Source organism: Thamnophis sirtalis, unplaced genomic scaffold, assembly GCF_051295495.1.
Source record: "Thamnophis sirtalis isolate CommonGarterSnake01/CBP01778 unplaced genomic scaffold, rThaSir2_p1.2 scaffold_3, whole genome shotgun sequence".
Lineage (NCBI taxonomy): Eukaryota > Metazoa > Chordata > Lepidosauria > Squamata > Natricidae > Thamnophis > Thamnophis sirtalis.
Genome location: NW_028261383.1, coordinates 60,803,382 through 60,827,463, shown reverse-complemented (window position 1 = coordinate 60,827,463; position 24,082 = coordinate 60,803,382). Strand labels below are relative to the sequence as shown.

General features: G+C 39.3%; 1 protein-coding gene across 1 annotated transcript in view; it reads left to right on the top strand.

Annotated features, from left to right (window-relative positions):
• Positions 1 to 3,997: 3,997 nt before the first annotated feature.
• The window catches only part of CHST13 (carbohydrate sulfotransferase 13), a 45,015-nt gene continuing 24,930 nt past the window's right edge, over positions 3,998 to 24,082 (top strand). Inside the window, exon 1 of the mRNA XM_087708969.1 lies at positions 3,998 to 4,236. Coding sequence (XP_087565095.1) covers positions 4,143 to 4,236 — 94 coding nt within the window. The 5' untranslated portion in view covers positions 3,998 to 4,142. The remainder of the gene's footprint in view (positions 4,237 to 24,082) is intronic.

Here is a 24,082-nt window from a genome sequence, read left to right as displayed (position 1 = left end):
GTTGAACCGACATGGTACTGTATATTAAGCACCCAGAGAAAGTAAAAGAGGAGAAAGAGGAAATTGTGTTTACCATACATGGAAGACAGTGGCAGAAGGAAACAAGGCGATTAAGCTGCTTGTAAAAATGGTGAAAGTTAGAGAGAAAATCAACAAAGTCGGGTTAGAATGCAGAGAAAAGAGAAGTCATAGGGGAAACTTCTTTGTTCACTGATAATTGAATCAATGTGTTATATCAAGTCCTCTACAGCAGGGATTGGCAAATTCCCAGCAATGTGGTTAATAGGAGCAGCATGTGTATCTCCTTTAACTCAGTAAGCAATGGAAGAAGAAGAAACATTTACAGAGCCTTTGAACTCAGCTCATCATCTCCTTTTCCTAGCTATTTTTCCCCGGTTTATTATTATTATTTTTATTACTGCCCAATTGCATCTTATTAAAATATCTGCTTTTTTGTTTTGCTTGTTTATTTGTTTGATTTGATTAATGGGTATATATTTTTAGTTCTCTTTGTAACCCACAATAAAATGGGTATTAAGTCCAAGATTTAAATGCACCAAAATAGACAAATGTTGTGGGTTTTCAAGGGCTTTGGGGTTTCAACAATAACCATTCTCATCTTTGAATGAAAACGAAGAGGGAATTTGCTTGATAGCACAGGAAGAATGTAAGTGGGATTACCACGAGTGCATTTACTTCAGAAAGATGCTTTGAGAGCTGGAGGCCATGAAAAGAAAATAATGCTAAAGTAAAGCCATTGAAATAAAAGGGTCAAGGTTTTTCTTCTTTTCTTTTCAAATATCTTAACAAATAAAAACTTTTGAGGGCTACTGAAGCCATAGCTTTTCATTCAAGTCAAGGAATTTTGTTTCTCAGGTTATGAAGTCCGCATGGATCTTCTCAATTTAGGAATCAAAACTTAAAAATATACTGTGCATGTCTGTGCATGCACAAAAACATCTTAGGATGTTATTCATGTTCTATAATATGCATATGTAAAGCCTCAACATTTCACACAGAAATAAACTTCCATTTGTATTCCAGACCTTTTGCGAAATTGAAAGTTTAGTGTAGAAGTTTTAGGATGGGCAACTTTATCCTATCACCCATCTCTTCCCACTTATGATTGCAGGACTGTAACTTTGTTGCTTGCATCCTTACGATTTATATTGATATTTTTTCCTGATTGCTTATTTGTACCCTATGACTATCATTAAGTGCTGTACCTTATGATTCTTGACAAATGTATTTTATTCTCCTTATGTACACTGAGTGCCTTTGCATCAAAGACAAATCCCTTGTGTGTCCAATCACACTTGGCCAATAAAGAATTCTATTCTACCCTACCCTACCCTACCCTATCCAAGTCCTTTAACACCCAACCTCATGCTGGGTGGGGAAGTCTGGGAGTTGAACTCCACAAGTCTTAAAGATACCAAGGTTGAAACCTCCTTACCCCCTCCACCAGTTTAGAATATTGTTTCAACTCTCCTTCCTACAAGTAACAGTAGCTTTTTCAGTACTGTGGTCCCATAAGATGAAAAAGTATCACAGAGACTTTCATCTCTGTTCATATCCACTCTGTTTCCAATTAAAACTGAGATGTAATTGGGGAAATCGAGAGAATGTTAAAACAAGTTTAAACTGATACCTTCTCTGAAGTTCATTGCAAATTCAAGACTCCAAAAATAAGTATAAAGACACCTACAGCTTGGAGAGAAAATATGGAAAGATTATTCCTTTGTACGCAGCAGGGGCTTACATTATTCAAATAACACTTAGACTTATATACCACTCCACAGTGCTTCACATCACTCTCTAAGCAGTTTACAGAGTCAACATATTGCCCCCAACAGTCTGGGTCCTCATTTTACCAACCTCAGAAGGATGGAAGGCTGAGTCACCCTTGAGCTAGTCAACTTTATAAGAAAGTTCTTAGCAAATTCAAACAGTCTTTTTAACACAATTAGCTTCCTATTTCTCTTTTCCCCTACCAATAAGAGTCACTATCTTGATGAATGGCTTGTTAGCAAATTCTTAGCACCTATTAGTGATTACTGCACTGCAGGTCCCTCTGAGTTAGCAGGATACACAGAGAAGCATGTTGGCTTGCAATTAGTTTCTACAGTAGAGATCCTAGGATTTGTCTTGGGATAAAATGGCATTTGCAGTATTGCCCTTACCTTCAGTAGGGTTGTTTTTTGTTCCTTTTGTGCTCATGAGTGAGTTTTGGCTATTTATTGGGGTTTATTGGATGAATTCTACATTATATATCTGTACAATATTCATGCCACAGAGTTAATAAAGGTTTGCAAAACCTGCCTATGCAAATATATCCACTGTCAGACAAAAACCTTTTGAATTGGGATTTTATCATTAGGAGCAGATAAAAGGCTGCAAGAATTGTTGTGTGTAGGGTGGGAATTAAGACTGTATATCAGAGTATGTTTCTGCCTGCTTTATTAACAGGAAGTGAGGGGTGTATGTTTGAAGAATTCTAAAGGCACTGAGAATGGGTTACATATGGTATATTTAAAAAATAAAGCTATTCTCAAACTGAAGTTGACTCCTCGCTGCAACCTTGATATTCCTCAAAGAACTCTAATCAAAGTGTTACAAAGGCCCAATCATGTTTTGCTTCCAAACCCAACTAAGGTCTGACATTCTGAGATATTCTCTTAGTAATTATATGAACTCATTCACCTTAGTTTTTTTCCCCTTTACAATACTCCTCTGCCTTTCCCAGAATTTTCATTTCCCCTTTTGCCTCTAGCCCTAAGATTTCTCAGTGGTTTCCCAAGAATTAGCCAAGGCTTGATAAGTATTGTCCTAGGCTGTGGATAGTTCTAAGCATTAGCATTATTTAAAAGGAAAAGGAGAAAAAATTAAAACACCTTCGAGGAATGGTCTACACCAGTAGTTCCTAATGTGAAGCCCACACCCCACAGAGGGGCAATTTGATTTTTAATGGGGGCAATTTGAACCTTGTTTAAACCAAGTTAATGGCCTTTTAGGCTCCCTCCGGGAATAGAGTTCACTTTTTGAGTAAAGTAAGAATTGGGGAGGGGGCATCAGGATTTTAGAGATACTTAGGTGGGGCATGGCTAAAAAAAGGTTGGGAACCACTGATCTACACAGTTTATGGCACTTAAATTATCTCAGTTTCAACCCTAAGAATCTCTATATAGGATTTGGGAAGACTCTGATATTTTCTAAAAATTGGGGACCACCACCCAACAAGGTTGAGAATAATAAGTCAAAGTCCATCAGGCTTAACTCTATAGGAAGCAGAGCCTTGCTGTGTTACTTGGTAAAGAAAAGGCTGTTTGGGGAAAGGCAGGGCAGTCCGTGGGCTGAGCTGCCAAGGGCTAAGAGAAATGGCATCTCTCAAGTGCTGAGCCAGGAAAGTCCAAGCATTGAGAAGACAGCGAGGCAATTCTTCCCTGTAGGGGATAAGATTATTTTTCCTAAATTACCTTCTGGTAATTTCCCAATTACCAGATGCGTAGCTGTTCAGTGGCCTTTAAAAGAAACACTTTGCATGCTCAGGAACGGTCTAGCCCTCCTTCCTTCATCCTGAAGTCCGGACTCCCGCGTTAAAAAGAATTTAAAAATAATAATGAAGCCGGGCTTCCAAACCCACCACCTGAAAAACAAACGGTATACAAGCCCGGTGTGACTTTGCCTGCGTATTGTGACTCCCCTCTTCAGTCGGACTGATCCACGGGACAGGAAGACGGAGGGGGGGTCCGCCTTTCCGCTTTCCCAACCGGTCGCGCGTCCTAAACTTTTTCTTCGCTTTCCCCCTCTCAAAGATATCGGGGGAGAAAAAATACACAGAGGGTGACACCCAAAGGAAGAGCCTTACCGAAGAAAAGCACCTTTTCATCTCGCTCTTTCGATCCTCACTCCCCGGCCCGCTTACTTAGTACGGTCCTATCCGGTGAAGAGGTTTCCCCCCCTTGGCTCAGGGGAGCTTTTGAGCTTGCGAGCCAAGAAGAGGTGGAAGCGGCTGGGCTGGGCTGCCAGCCGCTCGGAGCGGAGCCGGACAAGCCTGGCCATGAGGAGCTGGCGTCGCTCCTCGCAATTTCCTCGAACTTCTTCCAAGCTCTGATCCCGGGGGATGCGGCGCAGGGACGAAGATGAGGAAAAGCAGGGTGTACCGCATGGTCTTGGCCACTTGCTTGGGCTCCTTGCTGCTGGTCATCTTCTACTTCCAGAGCAGCCTGAACCCGGGTGAGTTAAACATTTACCCCGCAGTCCCATCCCGTTCACCTTTTTCGCCTCGGCAAACAATGTTCCTTCGGGCGGGGGCAGCGCTCTCTTTTTTTCCAGCCCCTAAATTGAAACAATGAATGGACTCGTGGCACTACCAGCCTTTTATTTCTGGCGTAAATTCTTCACCAGAGACACAACACCTAGGTTTAATAAGGTGCCCTCGGGAGACCCGCTTCGTGGCTTTCGCTGCAAAAGGCTTCGCGTCAGACCATCCCTCTCTCCCCCCCCCCTCACCCGCACCCTGGCGAAGCTGTCCCGGACCGGAATGGGACAACTCGCCACGACTAACTTGCTGCGGGACACCTCGCCAGCGGGACAATTTTAACAATTCAGTTTAAAATATTTTTTTTAAAGAATATTTTAATTGTTGCCATTCACTTTTCATTCTGGTCCTACTTTTTTTTTTGCATTCTTTCTTTAATGATTCTATTTTCACCATTTCTTTGATATTGGTATATCTCTTATCCCGACCGGTGTAAGTTGGGCACCACGGCAAATTGTTACAGACCCGTCCCCGAGGGGTTTCCTCTTACCTCCTCCTGGTTAACTGCACACCAGAACAACAAGAGGCAACAATAGTAGCAAACCCCCCCCCCAATGCCATCACTCTGCTAGACAACTAATTACCACAACACTGTCAAATTATTTACTAAGACTGTATTGCTATTATTCATCTCATCCCTCCTAGTACCCATCTTTTCCCACTTATGACTATAACCCTGTTGCTTGTATCTTTACAATTTATATTGTTTTGTTTCCTAGTATGATTTGATTGCTTATTAGTAGCCTATGACTATCGCTAAGTGTTGTATCTTATGATTCTTGATGAATGTATTCTATTCTATTTTTCTTTATGTACACTGAGAGCATATGCCCCAAAGACAAATTCCTTGTGCGTCCAGGGAATTTGGCCAATAAAGAATTCTATTATATTCTATTAATCGAAACTCCGATGCAGACAAGCAAGCTTCCCATTCCTAAGGCGGCAGAGTGTAACACACTTTATTGTGGTTAATTAATAACTTTATTAGGGCCTTTGCTGTGATGGTTATCTTTGAAAGTATCATTGACAAATATAAAACAAAATAATATAATATTGATACAGGCTACCATACCTAGCTTTTACAGGTAGTCCTCAACTTACAACATTTCTTTTAGTACCCTTTCAAAGTTATAATGGCATTGTAAAAATTGACTTAAGTTTTTCACACTTAACAACCGTTGCAGCATCCCCATGATCACATGATCAAAATTTGAATGCTTAGCAACTGGTTCATATTTATGACTGTTGCTGTGTCCCAAGGTCAGTGAGCACATTCTGCAACCTTCTAACCAGCAAAATCAATGGGGAAGCCAGATCCACTTAACAACTGTGGCAAGAAAAGTCATAAAATGAGGCAAAACTCCCTTAATAAATGTCTCACTTAGCACCATAAATTTTGGACTCAAATGTGGTTGTAAGTTGAGGACTACATGTACTTGAATGTTAAATGGGTGCAGTTTCTGAGAATAGCTAGGAAGGAGTGGGCTTCAGGGCAAAGGGAAAAAAGATATCATTGAGAAGTGTCAAGTGGTGAAATGCTTTTCAGTTTGCTGGCTTCCGTGAAAAGATTTTAGTGGTTTTATTTTCATGCTGAGACATGAACCAGAAGGATTAATTGATTTTCAACAGGTAACCCAGTCAACATCTGGAGAAGAACTTCTGATACAAAATTGTTCTGTAAGGTTTGAGAATACGCTAAGACCCATAGAAGTTTGAGAAAACATCCAAGTCACAATGAGCCAAACATGAGACTTAAACAGAGGCTTGAATAACAATTAGCGTTTAATCTTTGATCAAAGCTTAAAGACATGATGGTCAGTTGTTCCCAACATAACCCAAGGATATGCAGGGAAGAACGACCCTTCAGAGAAGGTGTAGCTCCTTTTTATACAGTTAGAGGCATCATAGAATAACATCCTGGCTTTACAATACTCCTCACTAGACTTATCAGCATTATCTCTTTCCTCTGTTCCCATGATTGGCCATTTGGCCCCCTGTTGTGAAGGGCACAGATCAAAGGTGAGATACTTTTTAGGCAGAAGGGGGACATATCAAAGGTGTCAGTTTTACAGCTCCATTCCGAGATAAATTCTATGCCCATAGATTGCAGATTGATAAGAGTTCAAATGGCAAGGATTTGACATTTGCCAAATACCTTACAAATACAAGGCATAATATATGTGTGTTACAGAAAACAAATGTTTTTACTAAAACCAACAAGTTTGTATCCTTATTACTATTCCCTTTCAGTTCTTATGGAGTGTAAAGGTTTCCAGGTGTCCAGGGTTCTTTGGAGCATACAAGAAGAACAATATAGATCATATGAGCATATCATCTTAAAAAATCCCAATTAACTTTGTGACTTCTTTCAAAGTGGTTTCAAGTTTAGGTTTCTTAATTGTGTAGCCATAAAAGATATTGAAAATAATTTGCATAAAATACATTGGAGGCTGACGGGCTTGAAATATGCGAAGATTAGTCAGAGCTTCAGTTTAACTGACTTCAGCTAAAGGAATAAGTGATGAATTCAACTGGCCTTCCCTTTAAGTTCATATGCTAACTTTTCTGAACCAAAACTCAGTTCATCTTAATACTGTGCAAATCAGCTGTGAGCAACGTTGGTAAGCAAGTAGAAATGTACTGAGATTGGTAAGTAAGTAGAATCATAGAAGTGACTCCAGGATAACTCCTAAGATAACAAAAGTTATCTGCGTTCACTCAACCAGTGGTTGCACATTTTAATAGTGGAGTGTGACATAGAATGTGCTTGTTGCAACTGAGATGTGTTTAAAAACTTACTTTGGCATAAGCAGCCCAGAGTATCTGTAGTGGAAATAGAACTGGGATAGAAATACAGTTGTTACTATATAGGTCTTAATTTCTTGGATTCTAAGCATTTTTAATGCCTGTCCTGAGAGTATGGTAGTCCTCTTCATACAGAGATGATCTTGCATTGTTTTTAGCAATCTGCATCCATTTACAATGTAATTTTAGCATCACTGTGGCACCAAATGTAATTAGTAGGAGGGTGGAATCTTGGATATGTTCACCGCCTTAGATTATTTGTGAAAATAATAAAGGCGGGATATAAATAAAATGAAATATTTGAAGACACACCAGTACAGTTAGGAACAGGGGTGGATTCCTGCCAGTTCTAACCTCTTCTGTTCCACAAATCTACCGTGCTGTTTAGAACCGGTTCCAGCTCCCTCTCCCCCACCAGTCCCCACCACGCTTGCCATGCCTGCTGCTCACTGATTGGCTGGCTCACCAATTGCCCCGCCGCCTCTAAGAGTCCTATCTAAATCTTAAGGTCTTAAATTTAAAGCTGTCAAGTTTGAACACCCCTGGGTTTTTTTTCTAAAGGCTTAGGGGTGCAAGGGTCTTGTAACTTGACAGCTTTAAGACTTGCGTGCTTCAAATGCCAGAGTTTCTGAGCCAACATTTTGGTTGCTAAGCAGGAGCGTTGTTAAGTGAGTTTCACCACATTTTACAAGTTGGCCATGCCCACCCAGTCACATGACTTCCAAGCCACTCCCACCCAGTCACATGACTGGCAAGCCACTCCCACAAAGCAGGCCACACCTGCAGAAGAGGTTCTAAAAAAATTTGAAACCCACCACTGGTTAGGAAGGAATTGAAATACATGCACTGTAAGTGTCACACTTCAGATATATCTTTCTTGATCACATATGCCAGTGATGTCGAACCTGTGGCACATGTGGCATGCAGAGCCTTCTCTGCGGGCATGCAAGCCGACACCTCAGCTCAGTTTCACCACGCATGTGTGTGCACCTCCCACCAACCAGCTGACTTTTGGGTCTCTGCCGCACATGCGTGAAGGGCAGGGGCGCATGCGGGAAACACGTGCACATGTGTGTGGGGTGCATTGTGGGGTCACATGCATGTGGGGGGAAGGGCGCATGTGGGGGGGGGTCACACACATGCACAGAGATGTACATTGCATTATGGATGTGTATGCATGCATGCACGTTTCGGGACTCGGTGCCAAAAAGGTTAGCCATCACTGACATATGCCATGCTGTCTTCAGATGCTCTGGACTCATAAGTAATAACACTCATGGTTTGCTGAGGCAATGAGAGTACTAAAGAGAAGATTCCCTGGGGAAAAAAACTCAGTGAGAAGCTCTCAAGTAGGAAAGCAGTTGCAGTTCTCTTTCTCTGTTCCCTTGATCCTTTATCTCTTCCCCAAAACTCATCAACATTCTCGTGAATCACCTAAGTGAAACTGCACAAACTCAACTGAAAAAGTTTCCCAGATTCAAGAATGTGCACAAAGTTACCTAATGGAGCTTGGAATATGCTGACAGAAGCTTCTTTCACAGATGCTTGGCTTTAACTGGATGGGGCTTGTGACACAAATAGAAGAAGTTGGAACTCACTCGTATATTTATTTTCTGGACTCTATCCCTCCCTTCCTACTTCATATACTGAGAGAGATCTGCTACATAGAGAAATGCATTTTTCAATAGGACTTAATAATACTCAACTTTGTATTTGTTCCATTAATTTAACTGGAATTTAAGCACAGGTGCCACATTTCCTATACATACCTATTTGGAAGTTCCATTCAGTTTGATGGGGATTATTCTCGATTATGTTTAGGATCGTAGGAGGTATGGATTTCATTTGAAGACCAAAGCCCATATAACTAAAAAGGAGACATTCAATGAGGAACCCTTCTTTATATAGCGATTCAAAAGAAAGTCAGTGTAGTTTATTTGCAGCTTAAAAATGCATGAAACTATATAGCTTTGGTGGCACAATATTCTTGATTCCTATGGCATTTTTCACCATTATTCTACTGTATCTAAGACTTTGAATTAGCAATTTTATTTGCCTTCAGAAAGGTAGTTTATTCCAGGAAAAATTATGACAAATCTTTTGGATGAAGGCATGAATGAATTTCTATTGATTTAATTGATTCTTTTCTAAAGCAGAAATAACATGGATCTCATAGAATGGCTGGTTCAGGAGTTCCAAGTATTGGCAAAAGGTTATGAATTGGAAAAAATATTTCTGCACAGCTCTAGCAAATTAAAAGTTGATTTATTTTGATGCCAGTTAACTAGCAGATTGATCTGTCTATTAATTCAATTCATCATTTGGCTATTCATCCAAGCAGTGCCAAGCTTAGAAAAGCTATCGTCCCCCCTGACCCCTGCCTTCCTTTTGCTTCTTGGAAGTTTTTCTTCATTTTAGAAATGTTCATGTGATTCCTGTAAATCAAGAAAACATCAGTATTTCTCAAGAATAACTTAGCAGTTACCAGGATTATGCTGATGTAAGTGTTGACCATTTTTAGCATTGTAAATTGGAAGAAGCATGTTTAGTATACTGTGTTAATGAGAAAAATATAATTATTTCGTTGAATATTATACAATGTGAGCAATGTGTTGTGGGATTGGTATATGTTTAAAATATACTATTGGTCTTTCTTCAGACGTTCTGCAGTTTGGGAAGATTTTATTTTGGAATTATAGATTTGGAAGAAACCATAAGGTTCATATAGTGCTGTGATGGCGAACCTATGGCATATGTGCCACAGATGGCACATAGAGCCCTCTGCGGGCACACCAGCTGTTGCCCCAGTCCAGCTCCACCGTGCATGTGCACAGGCCTCCCACCTGCCAGCTGGTCTTTGGGCCTCTGCCATGCATGGGTGGGGGAATGGGTGCATGCAGGGGACAAGGGTGCATGCGTGGGGGATGCTTGCGTTGCATTTTGAAGCCTCATGCAGTGCCTCCGCTCCACCTTTGGGCCTCAAAAGCCTCCTGCACAACCTGGAACCAAAAAATGTGAGGTGGGCGGGGCATACCTCATGCATGCATGTACGGGCGTTACACATGTGGGGGTGGGGCACACAGGGGGGTCACATGTATTGTGTTATTGGTATGGGCACGGGCAGCACTGTCATGCGTGCATGCGTGCGCTTTTGGCATGCGACGACAAAAAAGTTAGCCATTACTGTGTAACTTCTTGTACAGCTTGTTGTCTTTTTTAATGTGTCTTTTGCTTTGACATTTCTGAGGACTGAATCCCTTTTAAAAAAAAACTGACAGCCTCAGATACAGAGCCCTGTTGTGTTAGTGCCATTTTGCTTGTTCAAGGTTGTGACTGTCTATCATTGATAAATATATGAAAAACGTCTGAGAGATGTCCTGTTAGAAATAATCATTTCCTTAGGAAATGCAGGAAGACAATCTTGTTTTATCCCAGTTTTATTTTGTACCCCAGATTTCTAGGTTTGGTCTTGCCTAGTTTTCTTACAGGTTCCTGTGAAGCCACCCCCCCCCCCTCAAGCAGGAAAGTCTCTTTGATTTCTGGAATGTTCCTCGTTTGTGACAGAAAGACAGAACTTTATTTTGGTCATTGACCAATAAAAATGCAAACAATAAAAGAACAAAAAATTATTCCCTAACCACAAGAGCTATTAGTAAACATAAATGGGTGAAGCTTACATATAATGCAGCAAAAATTTGCTACTTTTAGAGAAATAAATATATATTAAGGGACAGTGCAGATAACGGCTGTCAGAGTGGCCTGAAAATTTAAATTAATGAGGTATAATGAACTCATGGCGAATGTCCCTATAGAACTGGCAATACGGAAGGACACAGACTGTGGTTTCTATGGCATCTATATCACAAGAACAGTACAAATAGTCCTCAACTGACAATTGTTCATTTTGTGACCTTTTGAAGTTAGGACAGTACCAAAAAAAAGTAATATGACCATTTTTTTTACACATATGGCCATTACAGCATCCCCATGGTCATGAGATCAAAATTCAGATGTTTGCCAACTGGCATATACTTATGACAGTTGCAATCACCTGGAGTCATGTGACAAGCATTCATTGGATCATGTGATCCCCTGTTTGCAACTTTCTTAATCTGAAACAATGTTTTTGAGAAGCCAGCTTTTTGGAGTCTTAAAATAAACTTTAAGTAAACTTGTGGTATATCTGCTCTATTGTCCCACATCTGAATGGTAATGGTAAAAATGAACCATTACCTAAGCTAAGCCAACAGGCTATAAAATGTTTATGAAAAAAACTACAAGCAGTTTCCTTGTGGCTAATTCTATCAATTATTTATAGCTATCATGATATCTTACAGACTTTTCTATGAATACATCTAACTGTTCCTAGTGCCTTTCTGATGCCATCTTGGAGTGCTGAGTTCTAATTGTGCTTTGCAGTGTTCTTCTATATCTCTTTTAAGTCTCAGTTTCTGTTGAAGGAGCGGTAAACCTAATCCTAACTGAAGCATCCAGGGAAAATTTCCCAATTTTTAATCCCTTTAAAATGAATTTTGAATGAATAAAACGACATGGTTCAAGAGAAACACTCTTGAAAGAGATCTCATTAGATGAAACTGATTTTAAGAATGCTTATATATCCTAGTCTTGTAGTTGACAGGTGATCCATCCCCAGTGCACCATTTAAGATGTTACCCACGTTAGTTTCACTAGCAAATCTGATGGATCTCAATGTTTAAAACAATGATATAGTGATTATTAGGGATTGACAAAAAGAACAGGCTAAACTGGAATAAAACCCGAAGCTTTATTTGTACAAGAACGTAATTGCATTTATTTTATAAGGCTTTATTTACATGGATTTACTCTGTTAATTTAATCCTATCTTGTTTGCAGGAGTTTGTACTCCACCCTCAATGTTTTACCACAGTAATAAGTTACTACAGGTTTCTGTGCCCTTAGGCCAGTTAAACCTTTGTGTCTAATCTTATTCCATCTGGAGACCTCTAGTCTTTCTCATCCCCACTACTAGTGTTAGGATATGTAGATCTCAAGTCTCAGAATTCTCAGCAATGATATTTCCAGTTAAGGAATTCTGCAAGTGAAGATTCACCCTCCCAAAGGCCAATTTGGCCATTGTCCCACCCTTTCTAGAAGGAAGACAATGTGGGTGAAGGTGCCTTTTTGCTGTACTAGAGGAACAAGCCAAAAACACACAGTGGAAGATAAAAGCCAAAAGTTAAAAGTCTTCCTGCCTCTCCAGGGCCCTTTCTCCTGAGTCAGAGAGGTGGTGTAAAACTTAAGGCAGAGACATTATTTTAAATCTTATGCAAGTCCCTAGCTTTTAAGACTTGACTGTGCTGTGGTTTTATAGATGTGGCTTCTGTTTAGCGAACACACAGCATATGAAGCAAAAAATGGAATTATGGCTCTACTTTGATGGTTGATGAGTTTAGAGCTCAAGAAAATATCAGTTCTGTCCCATTAACTGTAAGCTAAGAATCAAGCTCTTTTTGTTTATCAGTTATGCCCTTACTAGTTTTCACAGCTCTTAGGTTGTTTTTTGTTCTAATGGTTTTAGCAAGGACATAGTTTTCCCCTGAAATATTATTTTAGAGTATGATAGTGTGATCAAGGCAAAACTAAGTTAACTGAGATAATTTATGCTGTGCAACTTTAATTTGCTTGCAAACATGGTACATAACCCGCCCCCAATCAAACTGAAAAAATTCTAAATATGGCAAATTGACAGAATATCCTATCCATATTATACATTTGCTGTAGTGAAAACTGTGAAAAATTACAAAACTATAATTTGTCCACAGTTCCATGTGTGTCTGATAGATAATGCATAATTTTCTCAACTTTGTATTATTGAGGATTAGAAACTATTGTTTTGATCTGTTCTTTCACAAAAATAAAGTTACATTGTTGATTTACTGCTGATTTTGTACCAGTGCAACAACTAATCCTAATCTAGCTTTCATTCATCTTTTGATGATTCAAAATTATCCAGGGCCATTTTTTATGTGTGTTTCAACACCCATGGGCAAAGAGTTGATGTGTTGATAATTCCATATTCAGCACTTTAGCTGCCCTGGGGAAGGGAAGCAGGTATGGGAATATCTAATTCTGCAGCACTTCGGCTTTTCATAATATAAATGTTACTAAACCTTTGATTGCAAATATCTCACGTATCTCTTTAGATGGAGGAATTTGGGAGGAAAACAGCAGGAGTCTAAAATTGTTTGCTTTGAAACTAAATGTGGCAATTCAGCCAGCAGTTGGCTGGCTTTGCAAAAGTTAGTGTTTACACATTTTTCATGCTTCAGTATATTAGATACTTCTATTTCCTGTGAGAGTTACTTTTTAAAATATCACCTTCTCCAACCCTTCTTCTCTTTCTGTCGTGAAGAAGTTCCTCACTTCAGGGAAAATATAACAAGTAATGTCTCTTGCCTTTTTGCAATTTTCTGTCTCTGTATTGTGCAAGTTCCACATTTATTTATTTAATTTCAGCTCTGGGACTAGAAACACTAGCTTCAAATTTTTAAAAATAGCATCAACGGGGAAGGCCAATGCCACTTTTACAACACATTTCGGTGTTTTTCAGAAGAAGAAATGAGAATAGAGTCTTTTCAGAAAGTTAGAGTTAGGAACATAATTTGTTTTTAATCAGGAACTGCCTGTAACAAAAGTGATTAGACCACTTCCTCATGGACTGTCTCCTTCTGCAGTCTTCAATTTACGACCACAATGAAACCCCAGATTTCTATTGCTAAGCAAGGCAGTTATTAATAGCAGTAGCATTTAGACTTATATACTGCTTCATAGTGCTTTACAGCCTTCTCTGAGCAGTTTACAAAGTCAGCAACTTGCCCACAACAAATCGTTAATTTACCGACCAGAGAAGGATGGAAGGTTGAGTCAACCTTAGCAGGTCAGGATCGAACTCCTGGCAGTGGGCAGAGTTTGCCTGCAATACTACATTTAATCATGTACCACCAGGGCTCTTAAGTGAGTTGCACCCCATATTATGACCTTTTTTTGCCACAGTTGTTAGGCAGATCTGGGTTCTCCCATTGATTTTACTTGTTGGAAGCCATCTGGGAAGATTACAAATGATACAGATTTGTTTTTATATTAAAAATGCTAGTGACCAAGTGGCAAGAGAGGAAACTTTTTATTTGGTAAGATTTGGGAGATGACTGGAAAACTGCTAAACATAAACTTTAGTTTTCTCTGAGAGTTCTGTTTTAGCATTGCAAATAGTAAGGATAAGAAAGGAATCTGTTTGTACTTGTGAGTTTTTCCCTCTGCACGTTTTGCTTGCAACAACTGTTTGAACTGTGCTGTTTTTTTTGCTGCGTTTGAGCTGGACTAAATCTCCTCCAAAGGTGGAATTCTTCCTTTCTGCAATATTTTTTTTTACACCTCACAGGCTTGGAAACTGTTTGGTTGGCACCAAATAGAATAATGCCAGGGATGAACAGAAATCTATTTTATGTATCCCTTGGGACCTTTCCTCGATTTTTCTGGCTGTTGGTCAGGTACTCATCCAGTTCAACTCATGTGATGCAGATTTGGAAAAAGAAGTTGCAGGTTCCATCTTGGCTTCAGCTGCCCCATCTGGGTATGCCCTCCTCAGAAACACATCTGTTGAATGCCTGCTCCAGTTTCTCTCCGGCGGCAAGGAACAGCTGACCTTTTCTTTTGAGTGCATAGAACCAAATGAATTTTAGATAAGTGGCTGCAGGAGTTTTTCCAGGCCCATCAGTGGCATCAAGACTCTTTCCTTAGCACACCAGCCATTAGTGAGAGATGCTTCTTTTGTTGTTGTTAAGAGAGGCTTTATTAAACATATAGTCACTTTATATCCTTCAAGCTGATGTTAAAAAAAAATAAAGAAGGTAGAGAGGCAGTTTTACCTAGCGCATGGGTGTCAAAATTGCAGTGTCACATGATGTATCATGATGTTTTTTCCCTTCACAGAGCTGGGGTGGGCATGGCCTGCATGTGACGCATCTGGCCTACGGGTTTGACATCCCTGATCTAGAGGTTAAGGCACCAAACTAGAAACTGGGAGACAGTGAGTTCTAGTCCCACCTTAGGCATGAAAGTCCACCTGGAAACTTTGGGCCAATCGCTTTCTCTCTCTCTCAGACCAACTCATGTCGCAGGATTGGTGTTGTGGGGAAAATAGGAAGAAGTACAGGTAGTCCTCAAGTTACGGTTACAATTGAGCCCAACATTTTGATGTTAAGTGAGATATTTGTTAAGTGAATTTTGCTCCACTTTACAACCTTTCTTGCCACAGTTATTAAGTGAATCACTGCAGTTGGAAAGCTAGTAACCCGGTTGTTAAGTAAACCTGGCTTCCCCACTCACTTTGCTTGTTAGAAGATTGCAAAAGGTGATCACAGGACCCTGGGATACTACAACAGTCATAAATATGAACCAGTCTGAATTTTGATCACGTGATCATGGGGGTGCTGGAAATTCGTATCTAAAAAATGGTCATAAGTCATATTTTTCTTTTTTTAAAACATTTTTTTGTGAACAAGGACAAACAAACATAAAAACCCCCCATCTTCCATTACAAATTGTAGAAAGTGTGTCAGTTGGTTACAGTATTTCCATGCATCTCTTCCATAGTCATCACCTGCCTTTCATATCAAATTTTATATTTTAAATTCACCTATATTTATGTATATCACAATTATTATATCTCAACCTTAATTTGATTGTAATTGTTTTTACGTCATTTTATATATAATATTCAAAATCTAAAATAGGATTGTATGATAACATTCCATTAAATCATCCTAAAATCATCCAATCACAATACATCTTTATAACATATTCTAGATAAAGCTTTTAAACCTCCTCTCATAATCTCCATGTGTTGTTTATATAAAATATCATATTATTAAACTAATATATCTATATCGTTATCATTATTAATCATTATTTAACTATAGCTATTGTCACTTCATTTTATACATAAACTAGTAAACTAAATTTAGCTTAATTTTTATTATACACTTTCATTGCATCAACCTGTATCAATGCTGTGGCACCTTTGAATGGTCGCCAAGCGGACTATTGTAAGTTGAGGAGTACCTGTATTAGATAGGTTCACCACCTTGAGCTACCTTTAAAAATAAAAGAAATAGAATGACTATGGCAAAAGAAAGCAAAGGTGATACCAATAGTAATGGGCGCCTTGGGTGCGATCCCAAAACAATTGGAGGACCACCTGAACACCATCAGCACTGACAAATTCACCACTAGTCAATTGCAAAAGAAACAGCTTATCTCCTTGATGATTTCTGTAACACCATCAAACATCCACATCTGCATATCCCAAGTCCTTAGAAAGGACAATAGGCAGAGAAAAATGCTGAATCCAGTCTCAACACAGGCTGACTCTACAACAAACCATAATAAGGGCAAGATAAAGGAAAATCTAAATATTAAAAAGAGGATACAAGAAAGATAGTAAAAGCAAAGTAAGGGAAAAAAGATATAAAACATTGTAAGTAGGAATGTTGGATAGCAGTTTTCCTCCTTCTTTTCCATTGTCCCCAACTGTTAACTGCTACTAAAACATTTGGGCTTTTATTTGAACATTAGATACTATTGGATATAAGATTGATTCAGCCTTCCATCCTTCCGAGGTGGGTAAAACGAGGAGCCAAATTTGGGGGGGGGGGCAATATGCTGACTCTGTAAACTGCTTAGAGAGAGCTGTAAAGCACTATGAAGCAGTATAATATAAGACTAAGTATTGCTATTATTGCTTGTGTCTATTTAAATTATTTGTTCATTGTTTTTGATGCAATGAAAATTGTACCTTAATTTTTTAACCTGCATTGCAAGTGTCGCTACTTGCCTTGCTGTGTGAAATCTTGTTTGCAGGGAGATCATGCCTTTCAGAATTCAGTTCAGCTTCTGTTACGGAGCTACAGAATCAGTTTTACCACTGCTGCATATTCTTCAGTTATTCAGTTATTCAGCAGGGTTATCCAACTTTCCCAGCTTTGGACTAAATTAGTTCTTTCTACTGTCAGTATGTATCTTAGTAGATTGTGATGCTTTCGTTTATTCGCTCTGGAATTATTCCTAACAAAAAATGTTTGTGGTTTCAATTATTTTTAAGATAACTTGGTAGATTTCCTTACAATGCTTCTGGAGGTTTGTTTTTTTTAACATGGCTATCACATGTAATTATATGCATTTTTTTTCATCTGCTCTGCTTCCATTTCTATTTCAATAACAATGTATAGATGTGTCTCAGTAGATTATCTTAATTCTGTGTGAACATTTCAAATTCCATCAGCTTTCTCAAGGTCCCTCCTTCATTCCTGCGATCATTTTCTATTTCTCCAGTAATTTGTAAGCATGGTAATCATGGTAAAATGCTGCTCTCATTGAGCTATCATTGCTGGGTCTTTAATCTTTTCCTGATTCTGAATGTACCATCTTGGCCTGGGTTTACTGTTCATAAGCAAACTTGTTTATTGATTCCACCCATCAGTAGAAAGCATTAAAATAGTTAACCTAAAGCTTCAGAATTGCCTCTGGCTTTTAAAAGTCACAAAGAAGACTCCCCTGAATCCTTCCCAAAATGTCTGATTATTATATTTTCTTTTTCTCCTCCTCCCCCTCCTGTTTGGAGGCAGAGATTGGCTGTAAACATGTCATCTGCATTTAATTGATTTTACATGAATTAAATATAAATGAAATCAAGCCAAATGTACTTTCCATCCTAGTCCTGTTACATCCATGTCCTAGCTCCTACCTTTTCTTGGAATGGAAAAAAAATGAGTTTAACTACCAGAAATTATTCAGAAAAGAAGCTTACATTTCATCAGAAGCTAGGCTCCTGTTTTCTCACATTTCCCCTGACAAATAAGAATATAGAAACAGGATTTGTAACTGGTTTGCTTCTTTTGATTTAACAACTAAGTGACAAGTAAGGATCCAGGTTTTAATATATAGTAAAATCTTAATTCTATGGATCAAGTGGAAGAAAAGGGGATGGCATATTTAAGAGCCTTGACAGGCTAGCTTTGACATCACCTGAATTATAGAGCTGGGATTTTGATTTTGGGTTCTGGGATTTTGATTTTGGGTTCTTGAGTTTCGTTTGTTGCTTTTTCTGAGTGATTTACCTACCTACCTAATTGCTTTTCCAATACCATTTTTGTTTGCTGAAACAAAAACAGTCTAGAAATTGTGCTTCTCATTTTAATATTTGCTGTCAAATATCTTCACATGGAGGTTAATAGGAGGGATACATTAGAGAAGGTTTGGGGGATTCATCTAAACGTATTTCAAACCATGACATTAGGAAGAATATGACAAAACATAGTCTTGCATGTTCAAGCTTTGATCTGCCTAACTGAAGTAAGAATGGCCGTTTTTCCCAATAAGTTTTTTGTATAATATTGTAGGGGATTCTATGTTACCATTTGCTTTCCTATCAGTTTGAATGCATGTTTATTGGGTACAGAAAAAGAATGCGCTATGCTATGCTATATGTGATAGCATAGCAATAACATTTAGGGTTATATGCCACCTCATAGCGTTTTACACCATACTCTGGGTGGTTTACAATGTCAGCATTATTTGCATATAGCCCCCAACAATCTCATTTGAGTCAGCCTTAGGACTAATCAGGATCAAACTCCAGGCTGTGGGCAGAGTTGATCAAATATAATGTGATAGTGGCAGTTTTTCAAATATATTGCCGAATAAGTTTTCATAAGCCAAAGTCCATTCTGTTGAATGCCAGAAATGGTCATGGAACAGGGTACATATGGATTTTTTTATAAAAGGACTGGGTTAAACTTTTGTAGATTTGCCAAAGAATCCTGGAAGAATGCTGAGTACAATGCTTAAATCTCTAATTCCCTCAAAAGCTGTTGTATTGAACTATGAGTTCTATTTCTTTATTTTTATAAGCCTTTCCATTTCTTCTTCAACAATGATGAAATCCTAGCTTAAATAGAAGGACGTAAGATAAGTTGGAAAGATATGAAAAATTGTGCTGTATCTCCATTCTTCCATTGTCCGGTAACTGTACCGTGAACTGGATTTCATCAGTTCCAGATGTGGAATTGGCAGGCAATCTAGAAACAAACTATTCAGGCACGTGTTGCCTCTGAGAATGTCAAATTTAAGCAATACATCATAAGGGAAATCTGTTTCTTTTATTTGTTCATGTGTGTGACGTTCCTGGAGTTAATTTATAATGTATGAAAGCAGTCATGTGAAATATTAGCACAGCCAGAGAATGGACAAATGATCACATTTACTCCAGAAAAAAGCTCAGGATTCATTAGTTCAGTTTGAACACGATTTGCATGTTGTTGTTTGAAGCAGTAGGTGACATACCCTGTATAGTGTGGCTCCATGAAACAAAGCACACATTGTGCTGTTATTTCCCACATTGTACAGAGGATAGTATCCTCCATTTATAATTCAACCATATTTTCCATTACTATTTCTCTTTTTTTCTCTCTCTTTCTCTCTCATTGGACAAAGTCTGACTATTTTGAGAAGGGCAGAAGAAGGATGCATTGTCCATAAATGTAGAGCTTCTTTGTGTTACTCTTCTATCATTCTGTTTGGTTTAACTATGGGGTCCTTGGTGCTCTCTGAGCTTGGTTGTTACATTACCCAACTTGCTAACATCATCAGTACTGAAAGGGAGTGGGCTTTGGTCTCTCTTTAAATACAAATGGCTTGACCCATCAATGTTGGTGTGAGTGTTCTCGGTGGTTCCTTGATTAGATTGTTGTTTATTGTTTGGTTGTCTATCTGACTTGGTAGTTTTTTAATTGGACCATTGTTTACTGCTTGACAGTTGATCTGGCATTAATCTTGTTTCTTTTAAACAAGCATGGTTCTTATGCAGGAATATGCAGATCAATTTATCTGAGTTCATTACCCTTTTTGGTTGGATTTGTCTTGTTGCATGTCTCATGTAAAATGAAAGATTTAATATGAGATTCTTTTTCTTTCTTGCTCCTTCCTTCCGATAGGAAGCTGTTTAAAGCACCTTTTGCATTCTGAGTCAATTTGTTTAAGAGGCTTTTGTGAAACAATCTTCCAGTTCTTTCTCAGGGATCCTAAGGGATTAAAAGCAAAATGAACACAAAATTGGAGTTCCTCTCTATATGTAACTGTTGGTTAATCACCTATTTGCTCTCAGAACAATGCTGGACTTTGTCAACCTTCAGTTAATAGAATTAAGTTCGGTCTAGTCTTACATCTTCTATATTGGAGCTTGGCAGGCTCTTATTATGCGTGTCTGGATTTTTCACTGCATTCATTCACTCTTGCTCTGCTTCCCATTTTGTCTTTTTTTTTTAGACATTTGGCCATCATGAGTATAGATGAAAATACCATGAAACACGGACCTATCTTTGCTTGCATTTTTTAGTGGGGAGGGGCAGCCCCGCAGGCATGCCAACCTCTAAATACCACTAAATAAAGTGCTGATGATTTGCAGGAAGGTTAAATAAGATAGCCAGCTTGTCTTTGGGAATATGCTAATTCAGTATGTGGGTGGTGGAGGAAGAGGGGGCTTGTATGAATAACAACTTTTTCAGGCAGAAGAATGATAATTGCACACAGAGAATTAGAGATAAAGGTACAGCATCTGACCCATCTGCACTCCAAAGGAGAAATGTCCATTTGAGCATCTGAGGACTTGGGTACTTCATTACTCTTCTTATTGTGGTTGAATATTGCCATTTGGCAGGGGTAAGCTGCTGGGGGCTCACAGTGGTTCGGGAGGACCTCTGGCTAAGATTCTGTGCAGTTCGGAGAACCACCAAATCCCACTCTTGGCCAGCCCTGTCCACCCTGCCCCTCCCAAGAGTCCCTACACAGTCCATTTTGGATGCAGGTAAGTGCAGGGCGTGGGAAGAAGCTTGGGGAGGGCGAAAAGCAGGTCTACCGGATGTTTGGGAAGATGGGCCCATTTCTGGCCTCCAGAGGACCTCTGGAGCCTAGGGAGGCTGTTTTCATCCTCCCAGAGGCTGGATGAAAGCCTCCGGACCTCAGGGAGGGCAAAAATACTCCCCCCCGCCATGGTGCAGGAGGCAACTATGCCATACCCACAATGGCCATGCCCACCTAGCAACCAGGCAGAGAACCCTTGCTAAAAATTTTGAAGCCCACCCCTGCCATTTGCTATAAGTGGCTTGTTTGACAGCACTGTAGGAAAAGAGCAAATGTTAAATAGGCATGTACATTTCATTAACTGAAATTAGGTTATTTAAAATGCTCTGGCTTGACTTATGTAAGAACGAATCAACTAAAATATGCATCTGAAGTCTCAAAGGTGCTTTTTCAGGATGTAACTAGACTAGTCAGTTGCCTCCTGAAAAAAAGCACCTTTGGGCTAACCATGGCCTGGATGACTGAGACTCTACAGACTTTTATGCATCTGAAGGTAGTTTGTTTCCCTTATTTTGTTCGCTTCTAATATTTTTAATCAGTCAAGCTGACTTCTTATTCCTACATTTTTAAAAAGAAAATCTGCTGTGCACTGTGGCAAATACAGTACAACCTGTTACAACAAGCTATGATTAACCCTTCCCCAAAAGAACAGAAACAATAAAAGTGCAGCTGCAATCCCTTTCTTTCTCCACCCTTCTTATTCATTACCAATTATGCTACTCAGATGTCTATCGTTGTGGAATTTCCAGGCAGTTTGAGAATATATTTTGGCAGTTGAGGCTTCTAATCCCAGATAATCTCCCTATAGCTTGATTCTATTTTAATTCGTTCACAATTCCTTTTAAATAGAACAAAATAAGAAAATAATTAGAATTTCACAGAGGCCAAGTTCAGAGCAAGCATATGAAGCCCAGGTAACTGAGGTCAATCCTGGGGTAATCCTGGATAATGTCAATGCTTAATGATAGGATTTTGAGCCTGGTGAGATTGATAGAATGATTGTTAAGGAAGAAACTGGGATGGCTATTGGACAGTTTCTGAGCAGAGTGAAACATTGATAAGGAGCTTTTCTTTTGTTTGCAGAAATGTGGCTTTAAAATTGGTGGAAAGTTTTTTTTAAAAAGTCTTTGCTCTTCTGACTGTCTTGCAAAACCAACAAGGGGATTAAGGATAACCCAACCAGAGACTTTTTAAAAAAAAAGGGGGGGGCAATCTATGGCTTCTCTAATTGTTAAGATATATAGCCTCTTGCTGGCAAATATTTAAAAAATCTAAAAGTAGTGAGAAAAACGTGTATAGAAAAAGAACATTTAAAATATGCTCTATTTACCCTTTGACAAAGGGCAAATCCAGGCAGCTACTAAAATTCTGCTCTGTCTCATCTAATATGAAGAAAGAACAGAAATAGCCCTGAGCCACAACAATAGCACTATCTGAAGAATTAAAGTCAGTCTAAGTAAAATCAGAATGGGATTAAGCTCACATCCTCTGTACAGAGCTGCAGGAGCAGCCTTAATGTTTAAGTCATTGTGAAGCATGCTAAAAAAAATTCCTAACTGAAATTTACACAAACTCATTGGGACATTGTAACACTTTTGCACCACAGAGCCTATGTACTGTATGTATGTATGTATAACATGTTTCTTCTCCATATGGTTGCACAACGTATGTCCCCCCATAAGAGGGACATACCAATATGCAACAGAATGGATTTCCTTATTACAAGTTAGTTGTTGTTGGGAAAATAAAAGCATGTATGCCTTCGGAGTTTAGTCATACTAGCCACATGAGCCGAGGTGGCGCAGTGGTTAGGGTGCAGTACTGCAGGCCACTTCAGCTGACTGTTATCTGCAGTTCGGCGGTTCTAATCTCACCGGCTCAAGGTTGATTCAGCCTTCCATCCTTCCGAGGTGGGTGAAATGAGGACCCAGACTGTGGGGGCGATATGCTGACTCTGTAAACCGCTTAGAGAGGGCTGAAAGCCCTATGAAGCGGTATACAAGTCTAACTGCTATTGCTATGACCATGGAGACATCTTCAGACAGCTCTGGCTCTTTGAAACGGAAATGAGCACCACTCCCTAGAGTCGGGAATGACTAGCACATATGTGCAAGGGGAACTTTTACCTTTACCTATGCTAACATTGTGATTGGTTAAATTTAGGGTTTGTGCACTTTTGATCCAACCAAATCAGATCAACTGAACAGATTTTTCAGATGTGCACTAATACTAGTGCAGCATTAAAAAGAAATACTCAGTTCCTGAAACTGACTCACTTAAGCAAATGTATCTTGACTGTAAACTTGACAGCTGTCCTCAAATTCTCAAAGCACAAATACGAAGCAATAAAAATGTAAATTCCATGAACCAGCTCAATGTGTTATATGAATGATATACAATGAGAACTCTGTGCTTGCTTTTAAACATATAAGCACCAATATCTGCTAGCCTTTTCATACTTTTCAGCTTCCTTGGCAGTGCTTCCTTAGCCGTATCCTGGAGAAGAAAGTCTGATTCTCCACTTGGAAGAAACCAAAATTGTTATTTTAGAAAACATGGTCATCGGACTTCCATGGAAGCAATTATAGTCTGAAGACAATTCCAAAAAGTAGAGCTGATGGCCACAGTGGGGAATGCAGAACTGGTAACTAGCCTGGCAATTCTGCTTCAGACAAAGAGATTTGAGATTGCCCACAAAAGCTCCAGAGAGCTGTTCCTTTTGTGGAGACTATCAGGCAGTAGTCTCTGGTGGGAATAGAGATCTGGAGACAAGGAAACAACCATCTTGTTCAAACTGTGGTCAATACCGTGATCCCCATTCGGGACCGAAATTCTGAATCTGAAACTGTGGAATGCCTCAGGAGACACCAACTCAAGACACCCACAGGCATCATCTGTACAGATGAGACAGTCAGATGAGGATGACATAAACCTCCTAGTCTCTGTACCCAGCAAGTAGAGAGATGAGCAGAGCAAAGCAAAGATATTCCATAAGGCTGC